At 51.3% G+C, this 13,267-nt stretch overlaps 1 protein-coding gene across 5 annotated transcripts in view; it reads left to right on the top strand.

The window, feature by feature from the left end:
* The window catches only part of DDX31 (DEAD-box helicase 31), a 70,599-nt gene that overhangs the window by 26,001 nt on the left and 31,331 nt on the right, over window positions 1–13,267 (top strand). For 4 of the 5 annotated variants that reach the window (XR_008424383.1, XM_053908484.1, XM_053908485.1 and 1 more), the window contains exons 15-16: window positions 8,564–8,614; window positions 10,213–10,352. Coding sequence is in view for 3 of the 5 variants with exons in the window: in XM_053908484.1 (XP_053764459.1) it covers window positions 8,564–8,614; window positions 10,213–10,352 (191 nt within the window). In the remaining 2 variants the exon portion in view is untranslated. The remainder of the gene's footprint in view (window positions 1–8,563; window positions 8,615–10,212; window positions 10,353–13,267) is intronic. The other variant, XR_008424384.1, reaches the window with a different exon arrangement.

The following is a 13,267-nucleotide window of genomic DNA, read 5'->3' as shown; positions in this document are numbered from 1 at the left end:
CCCTCGGGGTTCCCCCGCCCCCCTCAGTGCAGAGCTGGCCTTTATGATGGGTCCCGTGCTCTTTTGAGATCGAAAACTCTCATCTCCCATGCCCCCTTCTCTGGGACTTCACGGCACCACCGTTGTCACTGGCTCCTACGATTAAAGCCCCTTCTTTCCTTGTGCCCTCCCGGATGGTGTGCCTTAATTCCCAGCTCATCTGAGAAGTCCCCGTGTGTGCAGTGGTGACATCGCACTGCTGACTGGGCAATCCAGTGGGCAAGTGCTGGGCAGGACAAAAACTGTTAGCTGTTTGGATACCTGTCTAGGCCTCACTTTTTAACACAGTTACTTTTTAAGGAACTCCTGCTCTGCATTCAGGTGACAGGTGTTGTTTTCTTTCTAAATTCAGGGTTTCCGAATGGGTATGGCTTGGTTTCTTACACACAAGGTGGCCACCCAGTCACCCGTTTATCACCGTGTGCCAGTTCTGACACGAGGTGTGGCAGACGGGGGACCCGGGCGTCCGGATCTGGGCATGGTCACTCCTGGCACGCTTGCCTCCTGAGGAGCACTGAGTCTGACCAGGTGGCCCTGCCCTTTGTGGAGCCCATCCACAAATCAGATGCTGGTGTTTGCTCTAAACCATCTCTTAATGCCAGTGCTAAAGCGAGGACGAGTCCAGATCTGCTTGGGAAAGAAGTTTGTCAAAAATCCTTACCATCTCTAACGATACTCTCTGGAACCTGACCTCTTCCTGTCTCCTCAGCCTCCACTTTCCCCCTTGTTGCTGGCCTCGGCCAGATAGGCTCCTGCCTTAGTTCCCCGAATGCGTTGGTCTTCCTTACCTGGCCTTGGGGCCTTTGTACCCGCGTCCCCCTACCTGGGGCACCTCCCCTGACTTGCACTAGCCCTACTTAGGTCTCGGCTTCAGTTTCAGCTTTTCAGGAAGTGCACTCCCAGGGCCCACTTTTCCCCATTAGGCCCTCCCAGCACCCCGCACAGTACCCACCACACCTGGCCTAGGTGTCCTCCCCCACCCCGAGCACGAGCCCCTAAAGGTGGACTGTGTGGTTTGCCGGTGGCCAGGACAGAGCAGGTGTGCCGTAGGCACTCAGGATTTGGGAACCGAGTGGGTGGGTATTTGGGGCCCAAGAAACAGTGTCGAGAACCACCAATGTCTGCCTTTTTCTGAAGACTGGAAGAGGCTGAGGTCAGTACCCTTGCTTATTGGGAACAGGTTCACTTTTCATATCCGTGCTGTACCCGAGGGTGAACATTACAGGTTGTCTGTATTGAAACAAAAGACAGTAGGAACCTTTGTGTTGGAGTTTGAGTTGCGATAAGAGCAAAATGTTTTTATCTTTGACCCTTAAGATGTTGGGTTTGTCCCTGGTGGAAAATTCTCAAGTCTCCTGGTGTTTCTTTCAGACGTGGGTGAGCTCTGGGTCTCAAAGAAAATTCCAGGTATTTGAAGTTCAGTGTTTTGGTTGGTTTTGGTCTTGGTTTGTTGTTTTTTTTTTGTTTTTTTTTGTTTTTTTTGTTTTTTTCAGTAGGTTTACGTGGAAGTAAAGGTCGTTCTTTTTAAAAGGTAATTCTCAGTGGGGTCGGAAGCCTATGATGAGTTTTCTTGTTTTGTCTGGCTGATACCTGCAGTGAGGTCGGCCAAACAGAGAGCACCACTGCCTGGGCAGGGCACGGCATCCCCACCCCTCTGCCCCCCGACCAGCCCCGGCACCCCTCTGCCCCCCACCAGCCCCGGCTGCCGCGCGCAAAGCCAGCTCGCGCTTGCCCCCAGTCTGATTTCACTCAAGTTTCTTGGTGTGTGCTCATTTGCTTGTCGAGGAAACTTCCAGCGTGCCGATCTTCCGCCAGCCCCATCCCTTCTTCATTCTGCAGCGAAGGTTACCAGAGGAGAGCCGGGCGGGGGCTCACTTCCTGCCATTTGGAAGCCAGGGAGCCAGCGCGCAGTCCCTGGTGACGAGGAGCTGCTCTTTCACCCTCGGCATTCCTCCTGCTTCCGCCACATTTGTTTGCTTTGGCCTGAAGCTTCTGGTGTGTGAGAGCTGTAGGCACATGAGGCCCACTGCAGTAGATCGTGGCCGGGTTGGGGCGATGCTGTCACTGCATCCTTTTAAGCAGCCTGTTGCTTGCCAGGCCCTCTGCATGCTCTCCGGGAGTCTCCTTAGTGTTAATGAGGAACGGGGGCCACATCGGGACAAGGCAGATGGAGAACTGGCTTCTTTTGATAAAGAGGAATTGTGTTGTTAATTGTTGCAGGGGGATTTTCCCTCCCCTTTATACCGTACCTTTTGCCACTTTGATTTATCATCCCGAGATCTTTTACCGAGCCCAGAAGACTGAATGTCTGTATGAAAAGTTGGGAACTGTGTTGTAACCACTCAGAAACTCACAATTATGCTAGTTACTGCTTCAAAATTCACTCCCCCCAATCCATTTTCCTCCCTCCTGTCTTTTCTGTTATTAGGAACAGTCCAGGACGTGTGTGTGTGTGTGTGTGTGTGTGTTTTCTTTCATCTTAATTATAAACATCTGAAAGCAAGGACCTTTCTAATTTCTTACAACCTTCAGGACCTGGTACCTGGCTTTGTGTACTGTGGGTTCTCAACAAACAAGTGAGACCATGGTGACATGAAATGTAGGCAGAAGCAAAAGGGCAGTTGGGGCAGGGGAGACCAGTTTGTGAGAGAGGTCCTTACACATTCAGAATGGAATTTTGTGTCCTCTAGAGAAGTAGATGTGAGAAGAAGCCAAGTTAAGGGAGTAGGGATTAGTGGGAAGGAGCTGGTTGAAAGTTCAAAAGCCCACTTTCCCGAATGGAATTAAGAAGTCAAAGGAGTCAGATAGGAGATAGTAGATGATCTACAGAATGTTTCCTCCTGCTTGTGGTGCAGAACTCCTGATAAACCAGAGGTGGGGAAGGTGGTTTTCAACACCGTTGTTATGTTGATTGGTCGATAAAGGGATGTACCACGGAGTAACTGGAAGATGATATTCCCAAGCTGCCTCTGGTTTTAAGGCCGACGCTGGACTTTTCCATTGTTGTACATGTGGCCCTCCCTGGCCATCCGTGGGTACCATGGATACGGAGCACAGTAACCTTTTCCCCGGCACAGAGAGGCACCCCCCCCGCCTTGCTTGGTCTTCTGGCTGCTTCTCCGCTGCACTAGATCTTGGTTGTGGGGCACGTGCTTGCTTCAGAAGACCCCGAACCTGTGCTGCTTTCCTCCACCTTCTCAATTTGTTTTTTGTCTTGAGGCACACCTTTACGTCGGTGCGGTTCTTAATTTCCCTTCCTCCTGGGGAATTTCCACTGTGCCCGGGGTGGGGGCTGGGAGACAAAGGAGGCTAGGAGATGAGGCCAGGAGAGTCACGGGAATGTCACTTCACCACCGACAACACATGTAGACTCTCCTGGTTTTCTCCGGGGCGTGCTTTTGAGGTAAAGTTTAGCTTTTCCACTTTATTTCATTCGTGTTAATGGCAAGATCATTTGGAGATGGTTGGCTGTTTACTCGGTTACGCTAACTCATGTTGCCAGTTTTCTGGCGGCTCCAGCCAAGCTCTCTCGCCTCTGACAGCTTCTGCACTCTCTCCTTCCTCCTCTGATTACGCAGCCCAATCTGTCACCCGGACAACGGGGGCCTGTACCCCGCTGATGGCTTTCCACACACGGCAATAATGACTTTTGGCAGGCCGGGAAGGCGGCGGAGGCGAATTTGCTACGTCCCTTGCTCAGAGAGCCGGCAGGCCCCCTCTCCCTGTTAGTAAAAGCACTTTGTGAGGTTCTTGGGTAAATAAATGAGTCATTTTAATCCAACTGACAGGCTGGCACCTGAGCAAGCTGCCTTCCATCTGTACTCCTCGGTCTCGTGGAGGCGGCCCATTGTCAGGCCCCGGGCCTTCACGGCCTCACCGTTGAGTGTCTTTCAGAGCTGACTTTAGCAATTCTTTTGCCCTAATTAGCTTAAAGGAATACGGTTGGGCTGGGTCTAAGTTCTAAGAGGGGCAGAGAACCGAAGCCTTTGCCGAGACGTAGGTCAGTTTCCTGTGGACCTGGCACCCCCAGCGGACACCGTCGCAGAGGATGGAGCAGATCCCGGCTTCTCTGTGGTCCTCCGCCCGGGTCGGGTGCGCGGGCACACAGATCACCTCCTAATTGCCACCGTGCCGATTCCTCCTTCGTCGTGGAATGAAATGCTTGGATTTGTAATTCTCAACACACTTGTGCAAACACGGTCCCGTTCGATCTCCTCAGCCACCCCGTGAGCTGAGATCAACAGGGTGGGTCTTATAGCCATGGGATGGGTGGGTAAACTGAGGGACAGCGAGCCGCGTCGACTTGCCCAGGTGGTGTGGCTGCTACGGGGAGGCTGGAGTTCAGTTCTGTCTGTCCCTGGGCCACACAGGTTGTCCCTTTGTCCCGTTCCCTATGGTATCCCGGGTCGAGGATAGGAAGGAGGATTTGCAGGAACAGCTTGAGGGAAGCCTGAGCAGTGGTGGCTGTCAGGGAGGGTCCCCCCCTCCCTAAGACATAAAGCAGTGCTCGATGGGAAGATGGTGTCTCGGCCGGTCCCCCGAGCGGGAAATAGAATGTCGAATGGTCCCGGGAAGGCCGCTGGCATTCTTCCTCCCCATTTCGGTATGTTTGTGCGCAGTGAGCTCCACGAACGTCACCTGCTGTTTTAGGGTTTCATCTGTGTTTCTTGGTTGAATTTACTCAACCAACGAGCATTACATTTTTTACAAAGTGTCTGTAAAGCTCAGACAGCCACCGTCTACATGCATCTCCCACTGCAGAGCACTTAAATAAAATAAATCATTTCTTAACAAGAGCTTAGCAGATTTAAGAACCCGTCAGTTTTTCTAAAGACATCAACTGTGGTTAGCGTAGAAAGCGATGTCTGCTTCCCTTTAAGATAGAGAACTCTCTAAATTGTGTTCTCAAAGGCATCAGCTCGGGAACATCCGCCTTCAGTTTTCAGGGCAGTGGGAGCTGTCTGCAAACCCTTGGTGGGTGGTTGACACGGGTTGGTACGTTAACTTCCGCTTAGTACCTAATAAATGCAGCCTAGCCACCACTCCGAGGAAACTTCCAGCAAGCCCAGATGTAATCAGAGTGAAGGCGGACAATTCCTGACCTGCCCTCAGCGGTCCTTGCAGGTGGGTGAGATGATGGGGGGACGAGATCTTCCTTGTCTCCTGCCTCTGACCCTGGGCGATACAGGGAATAGTTGGTTGAACGTGCTTTTTACAGAAACTTTGCATAGGATTCTTGGTTTCCAGAAAAGCCTTATGTATGTAAATCCTTAGTGATACTTAAGGGGAGAGGAAGGCCAGCTGTTCTTGACGGAAAAATGGCAACCGGTAAGTGGAAGAAGGGGACGCCAGCTAGAAAGCCTGCATCTGCCGCCGCCGGAGGAACAGCGAGGCAGACCAGCAGCGTCGCCAGATGCTAAAACTTGTGGGCAAAAGGATTTAGGAAACGGTCTCCAAGTTCCACTCCCCAGTTTACTGATTGGTTACAAAGGAGGAGGGTACCTTCAGGTGGAGAGAGCTGGTGGGTGGATGCCCCTCCTCAGGGGACCGAGCACAGCATCACCCGTGCAGGACAGATTGCCCTCACGTGTCTCCTGGTGTCAGCTACTCACCGCCCTTAGGTCTTTCTGCCGGAAGGCTCCACCCGAACCTTCCCGTGGGGACACACAATTAGACAAATACAGATTCTGGGAGGTGCTTCGAGACACCTGGGCTTCTTCAAAACTGAGTTATCAAAAAGCTAAATAAGTAAATACTGAGGGCAGGGATATCATTCTAGATCAGGGAAGTCTAGAGGGATATAAGAAACATAGAATGCCTGATCGATGAATCAATTCCTGGGTCGGGAAAGAAAACAACTATAAAAGTCAACCTTAGGTGCAGTTAGAGAAATTTGAATATGAAACGATTATCGGGAAATAACATTATTTAATACTAAATTACTTAGGTATGCTAACGGTATTGTGATTACGTAGAGGAATGCCTTTTTACTTAGGAGGTACGTGCTAAAGTATTTAGGGATAAAATGTCATGGTATTTGCAACTTTCCGATGGCTCAGAAGCGTGTGTGTGGAGAAAGAAAGCAGGTGCAGCAGACAGATTAGCGGTGGATGAATCCACATGAAGGCCGTGCAAGTGCTCCTTGGTTTAAGTTTTTCTAAATAAAGATTTCGGGGGGAAATAATATGCATTCGTTGTTAAAAGAAAGACAAAGCAAGCAACACAGGAAAATGCAAAAGGAAACGTAAAAATCACCAGAATCCCTCTCCCCAGACATAACCGCGGTTGATAGTTCGGGTGGGCCTCCTTCCAGGTGTGGGCTCCCGGTTGATCTCTCGGTTCATCTCTCCACTTAACTGTCTACCCACTTAATGTCTCGTTTTTGGTACCCGCTTTTTTTTTTTTTTGCCCGTGGATTTTTTTCTGGACGAAACCAGACTTGGTGCTTTAGAATACTTCGCATGCGGGATTGTGGCTTCCTGCGCCCTCCGGGTCCGGCCAACGTGCTCCTCTCTCCCCGACGTTTCCTGTAAAATAGGAGCTGGGAGCTGCACACCTGGTTAGATTTGGTTTCGTTTTTGGCGAGAATACATCCTAGGCATCGCCGGTACTTCTGGTGCTTGACAGCTCGTTGTCTTTCCAATTATGTCACAACATTTACGTTGTTTCAGAGTCAAAATCGTAACAGTCCGTTAAAGGGAGTCCAGCTTCTGCCCGTGTCGGCGACGCCCAGCCCCTTCCCCTCCCGGTGAACTGTTCTTGTAAGCTTTTGGGGTTTCTCCTCCGCTATTTCTTCTTGAAATGCAAGCAGACGTGTTTGTATTTCCCTCCTCTCGCACACACAAGCCTCCTCCGCACACCCAGAACAGATCGTAGAGGTTCTCCGTGCCAGCACGTCCGAATCCCCATCCTGCTTCAGCCGTGCCACACTGCTGCGGAGGGTAGGTGCTGCCGTGTTCTAGTCACCTGGTCTAGCCCTGCTAGACATGGGGGGGTTTTCCAGGCCTGCTACACATACTGCCAAAATCAGGAGCTTTGTGCGTGAAGTGTGTCGTATTCTTGCCAGTGTATCTCCGGGATGGATTTCTGGAAGTGACGTTGCATCTGGGCCAAAGGGCAAGTGCGTATGTAATTGTGTGGGATATTCCCAAATTTCCTACTGTAGGGGCTTATGCCATTTTGCATTCCTACCAGCGGCTTCTGAGGGATGCAGCATCTTTTTGGTGGTGAAACGATAGGCTACGGCCTTGGAAAAGTAAAGTGCATTCAGGATTCGAGGGCTGCCTCTACGTCTTAACCGTGTGTCTCCGGACAAGCCGCTTGATCTCTCTGAACCTTGGTTTTCTGTCCGTCAAGTGGGGGTAGGAGTTGTTTCGGAGATCGCTCAGGATAACGCAGGTGAAATGCCGCAGAGTCTGGTGTATGGTGAGCGCTCAGTAAGTGTTGACTGGGGATGTTCTTGTCGTGACGGTCGTGCTCGAAGATGAATGCCCAGCGTAAGTTTGTCCCTGAAAACTGAAAGGTGCCCACACTCTCGTCCCTCTGCCAGAATGGCCAGACACTGGAGAGCAGAAAGCCTTTGCTTTTTGGGTGGCAACCAGCTGAAAAGAACTAGGTCTCCTTCGCTTTTACGGTTTTCATGTCTGGTTAAGTCTGTGGCTGGGGTTCTAATTTAAGTGTCAGAAGAGGTGGGACATGACTTGATATTTACTGCTGTCTGAGGCTGATGAGCCCTCAGTAAATACTTGGCAACTGACCTCCACAAGGGAGCACTTTGGGGTGGTCTTGCAGACATGCGCCTCAAAACCCTGTCGTTGTTGGGCATCGCTGACAGGGGAGGGGTGAGGATAATGACCCACCAATGCATTCATCTACCATAGAGTGGTTTCTCAGATAAAACGTAAAGTAATAAACCATGCTAGAAGTTCTCAGAATTTTTACATGACATACTGATGAAGACTTAAGTTCTTGAGCAAACATGCGGTTTATGTTCTCCTAGTAGGGTGAACGTTTTGTGACTGCCTCACCAGCATGTTCTGTAGAGCTTACCCCCTAAGTTAGATTTTTTTTTTATTTTTTTTAACGTTTATTTTTTCTTGAGAGAGACAGAGTGCAAGTGGGGGAGGTGCAGAGGGAGGAGACACAGAATCCGAAGCAGGCTCCAGGCTCTGAGCTGTCAGCACAGAGCCCGACGCGGGGCTCGAACTCACAGGCCGTGAGATTATGACCTGAGCCGAAGTCTGACACTTAACTGACTGAGCCACCCAGGTGCCCCCCCTCCTAAGTTAGATTTTTTTTTTTTTTGGTCTAAGTTAGAATTTTTAACCACAGATGGACTTCAGTGGGTCCCTGAAGTTGTATGTAGGGGTGTGTGTGTGTGTGTGCGTGTGTGTGTGTGTATACACACCTGTGCACACGGGGGGGTGGTGAGCCCTCATAGTTTGCATTAGATTATCAGATAGATCTATGGCCTTAAAAAGACTCAGAAACTCAGTGGTAAGCCATATTCTTTTCTGTTTTAAAGGATGTTGCAGCTCGGGGTTTGGATCTCCCTCAAGTCACGTGGATTGTTCAGGTAATTTTTCAGTTAAGGTGTGAGCTCAAGGCAGGTATAAGCGATTGTGAGTAGATGAGCTGGCTTTAAGTGGAATAATTATTACTAGCCTCTTGGGTGTTGCCCCGGTAACCAGGCAACGACCAGCCTTATCTGCCCAATTCTCCAGGACCTTCCCCTAACCCGGCCCACCTAGCCACTGCGGTGAAACGGCCAGACTGAGCAGTTGCGGGAGGGAGGGGCAGACTCCCCTGCTCCCAGACTGACGCATGTCACACACAGAGTTTCAGCAATCTGAAAATAACAGGAATTACCCTGGCCCTTGGGAGGCCTCATTGTGTCCGGAAGGAGATGGCTCAGCCTGTCCTGAGAGCCGTGTCCGTGTGCATTGACCTGCAGGGGGCAATTAGGGCCTGACAACATCTTACACACACCTCTAGCCTTAGACGCTTTGCCAGAGGGCACAGGTGTTAGCACTAGAGTCTAGTGGATTCAGTTTTGTTTTTTCTTTTCGTTAGTCTGCAGAATGGTATTTTTAAGCCTTTCTGTGTGGGGGCCAGGGGACACGTGCCCCATTTACGTGAGTCATGGTTTATTCACGTGTTAGTGGAATTGCATGCCTGTCACTGGCTAGGAAATCTGATCTGCTCGCTGCAGAAGACAGCCTCTTTTGGACTAGAGGCATTGTGGTTTCTTGCCTGATGGCCACACAGCAAAATAAAGATAAAAAGCAGGGTAACTTTAATGTGGGGGGTGGGGCAGACACATAAACTTGATCGTTTAGAGCTTTTCTGTATTGTGAAGTGGATTACTTTCGTATGTCTGACATCCTCGTATATTCTGTTCATTTTGGGCCTCTGATCTTTGATTTGTGTAGCTGCAAAGAAAAAAAACAAGGAAGAACGGAATATGGTCAGTTCCTATTTGTGATGATAAAGTTACTGCCACAGAAAATATGAAATGCTGTGCATAATGCATCCTGCTGAGTTAGAGTCTGCCCCCCACCGCCCCCAGGTCAGGAATGCTGTCCCCGGTAACGGAAGCAAGTCCTGCCAGAGGGGAACCTGCCTCACGGCTGCCCCACAGCTCTCCCAGTTCCATTGGGATTGGGTGTCACTGCGGTGAGATGGTGGGCACCGGCTCCCGGTGGCCCGGCAGCAGAGCTGAGCTCTGATTAGATTAGCCAGCCCCTTCCTCCTGACCCCGCCCAGGCCTCTATGGCCTCAGCCTCACCGCCGCGTCTGCCGGCCAAGGTCACTCGGTCATCCTACCCCGCCTGCCTCCGTGTTCACCTTGCACGGTCACCTCTGTGGAAAGATGCAGATAGGAGACTGAAGAGACCTGTGGAGAAGTAAAATTACAAAGGAGATACTGGGACGGGAAGGCGCTCGCTCATCGGGAACTTGGCCGCTGTTCACGCTTCGTGTCTGAGCCTCGTTATTTCCAATGAAGGCAGGGCTTTCAGGCTTGAGTGGCTTCTCCTTGGGGTTGCGTGAGGGTAACCATAGCACCGGGATTTAAATTCTTGGGATACCTGGAGGCAGGTGAGGGGTATTGCACTTCCAATTAATGGCAATGCCTTGATCTGTGAATGCCTTCATTTTTGTTACCCTTTTTAGTACAACGCTCCGTCTTCGCCTGCTGAATACATCCACCGGATTGGGAGAACCGCCCGGATTGGCTGCCATGGGAGCAGCCTGCTCATCTTGGCTCCTTCGGAGGCAGAATATGTCAACTCGTTGGCTTCTCACAAAATCAAGTGAGTCAGAAACCTGAACGCGGTTTCAGCTGATCTCACCTAATTAACTTTCTGTCGCTTTCTACAGTGGATGGGCCTTGTAAGCTGACGAAGAGCCATTAACCCTTGTGATCTCTAAATGGGTCCCAGAATAGCCAGTGGCGAACACTGAGCCCTTCACGCCGTCAGCACATGACAGTTTTCACTGCGTTGCCACACAAAGTCACGGAGCGATCTGTTGCGCTTGGTTTTTCTTTAAGATAGAGGTCCGTGTTTCCTATTCCTTTTCTGTACAATTCGTGTGCACAGCCCTCACAGCCAGCTTCCTGAAGACCTGCTTCGTTCAGTTTTTATTTTTGCGCACAACGTTCTGTGCCTCTAAAGGTGATGTGTCTTAGGAAAAAAAAAAGAATGCTGGTGACTCATCACAGAGCCCGCCACCACCAGGAAGATGAACCCAGGGAGGAAATCTCTGGGGGCAGCTAAGGTGCCCGCGTAGCCTCGCAGCCGCCATGCCGTCACTCCAGTCGGGGCCCCCGCGGACCCAGACCTCGCTCTGGAAAGACCAGCAAAGTGAAGACGGAGAGCAGCGTCTCGACCTGGCCGAGCTGAGTATGAGGAAGGCAGAAGGAGCTCGCCTGGGCTGCAGAAACGTGTTCCGAACGGCGTCCGGCACCTGAAATAACCACTGCTAGTAACAGACTGCTAAAGGTGTGCGGTTTTTCACACGGGCCTGCTCTCGAGAATTTCTCCTGCTCACGTAGCGCGGTGATGCGGAGCGTAGTTCGGAAGGCACGGGGACAGTCGTGCGCGTGTGCCCAGGAAGGTAGGGCACGACTCGTGCCACACGCGGGAGCCCCGATGGCCACCCGAGTGCTGCTTGGAACCAGCGCCGTGACACCAGCCAAGCCCAAGGGCCTCCTGTCCCGGTGCTTTGCCTCACGCAGCCCCTCGTGTCATGGGAAGCAAGAGGACCGCGGTCTCTCGGTCTAAAGTACAGAGCTGGCAGGGTCCTTGCGTTCTGCATGTGCGTCGCAGCTCCCAGGCAGGCTGCCTGGGACCTGGCCTGGGGACCAAGTGCAGGCCACCCGCTCAGAGAGCTGCCTGGGGCCACCCCACCTGCAGAGCTCTCCCTGCTTCTCTCCCTCCCTCCCTTTCTTCCCTCCCTCCCCTCCCTCTCCTTCCTCCCGCCCTCCCTCCCTCCCTCCCTCCCTCCCTGTACCCTGGGCAGACCTAGTAGGACTCTGCAGTCTTGCGCCTGCTCGTGGGAACATCTGTGGGCTGGGGCGTCCTCAGGAAATGTGCCTTGTGTACACCCTTCAGCATTGGGGAGGCAGGAGCCTCATGGTGATTTCTAGTGGGCCCAACGAACACTCGTTTGGGTTTTCCTTTCGTTTAATGTCTCATCTTAAAACAATTCAGCCACCGAAAGAGTGGTTTTATTTGTTTCAGGAAGACCGCATGTTTGATGTCACTTGTAAGAGGCATTCTGTTGGTCAGTTGGTCAGTCACGTTTCACCAGTAACAACTTCTCGGGCTGGATTCTGAGTGCCTGGGGCTTCAGGATGGCCAGCCCTTCTCTCCGGTGCTTTCCGGTCCTAGGGTGGCACGCCACTGGGCAGCTGTAGCCTGGAAGCGGGGGGTTGAATGAAAACCCACGGCCGTAACCCCTTTTCCTGTGGTCTCTTACCCCGTTCTCACAGGCTGGGGACCTGTCACGGCACTGCCGCTGTTTTCCTATAGCACAGGGACTTGTCGAGCCTCAGAACGCGTTTTCAGAGCTGTGTGCTGTCGTCCACGGGAGGACATATAGTCCCTTCACCTTGGCGGCCTCTTATCCCCTGGCTGCTTCCCCCCACCCTGTGTTCTAGACTTACAAGTTCACGCTCCCTGCGCCCTCTGTTCCTTCCTGTTCCTTCCTGTTCGCGGCTCCTGGATGTTTGCCCGCGCTCATTCACTTTGACGCAATAAGCTCGGAAAAGTGAGTGCCAACGGTCCTGCAGTCACGCGATAATTGTCCAGCCCGGAGTTACCCGCACGGATGCCCCTGCCCTCAGGTTTCCTTAACAAACGCATTCAGGCTGATGGCTCTGAAAGATTCAAATGAGAGCCTAAATTTAAAAAGGGAAAAGAGGAGCACTTGGGTGGCTCAGCTGGTTGAGCATGTGACTCTTGGTTTCGGTTCAGGTCATGACCTCACAGTTCATGAGATCGAGCCCCACGTCAGGCTCTGTGTCGACAGCGTGGAGCCTGTCAGGGTTCTCTCTCTGCCCCTCCTTCTCCCTCTCTTTTTCTCTCAAAAAATGAATAAATATTAAATTAAAACGGGAAAATCATAGCCACGTGTATTTTGAAGATATAAAAAGTACAGTCGTTCTCTGTGATGGTCTCATCTGGAAAAAACTGTGTCAGCAGCATTGGTGGGAAATCGGGCATCCCATGTTCACATTCAGGAGACCGCTCCGAGATTCCAGTGATTTGCGATATTTGGACTTGCAGGGGAAGTTCAGAAGCACGAAGACAGAAGTACCCAGAGGAAGAGATTTGGGTCTCTCGTGGAGTGAACATCTACTCGAGGGGGAAAGAGCCCTGGAGGGGCCCGGCCTTGCTCGTTTCTGCCCTGAGAATGCACCTGCTGAAGCTTCTATACCTGAACCTGCTTTGTGGGCCTGATATAACCAACCCCAGCCCCCCCAAAATATCAGACCTAAGTTACAATGTTGCAGCCATGAATGATGCTTCCAGATTTGTGTCTGAGGAAGAGATCAATGTTGGGTATCTATATATAAGCTGTTTTGTACTTAATTCAAAAAATCACACCTAAGAAGAACTAATTACAAAGTGTGCTGTGGCAACAAGCAGACTTGAACCAAGAATTACTCTGCTAAATATTCCAAAAAAAGAAAAAAACGAAACCAAAAAGAGAAGGAAGATGT

Source organism: Panthera pardus, unplaced genomic scaffold (assembly GCF_024362965.1).
Source record: "Panthera pardus isolate Hobbes unplaced genomic scaffold, ASM2436296v1 HiC_scaffold_20, whole genome shotgun sequence".
Classification (NCBI taxonomy): Eukaryota; Metazoa; Chordata; class Mammalia; order Carnivora; family Felidae; genus Panthera; species Panthera pardus.
This window is presented reverse-complemented; position numbering and strand designations above follow the sequence as displayed.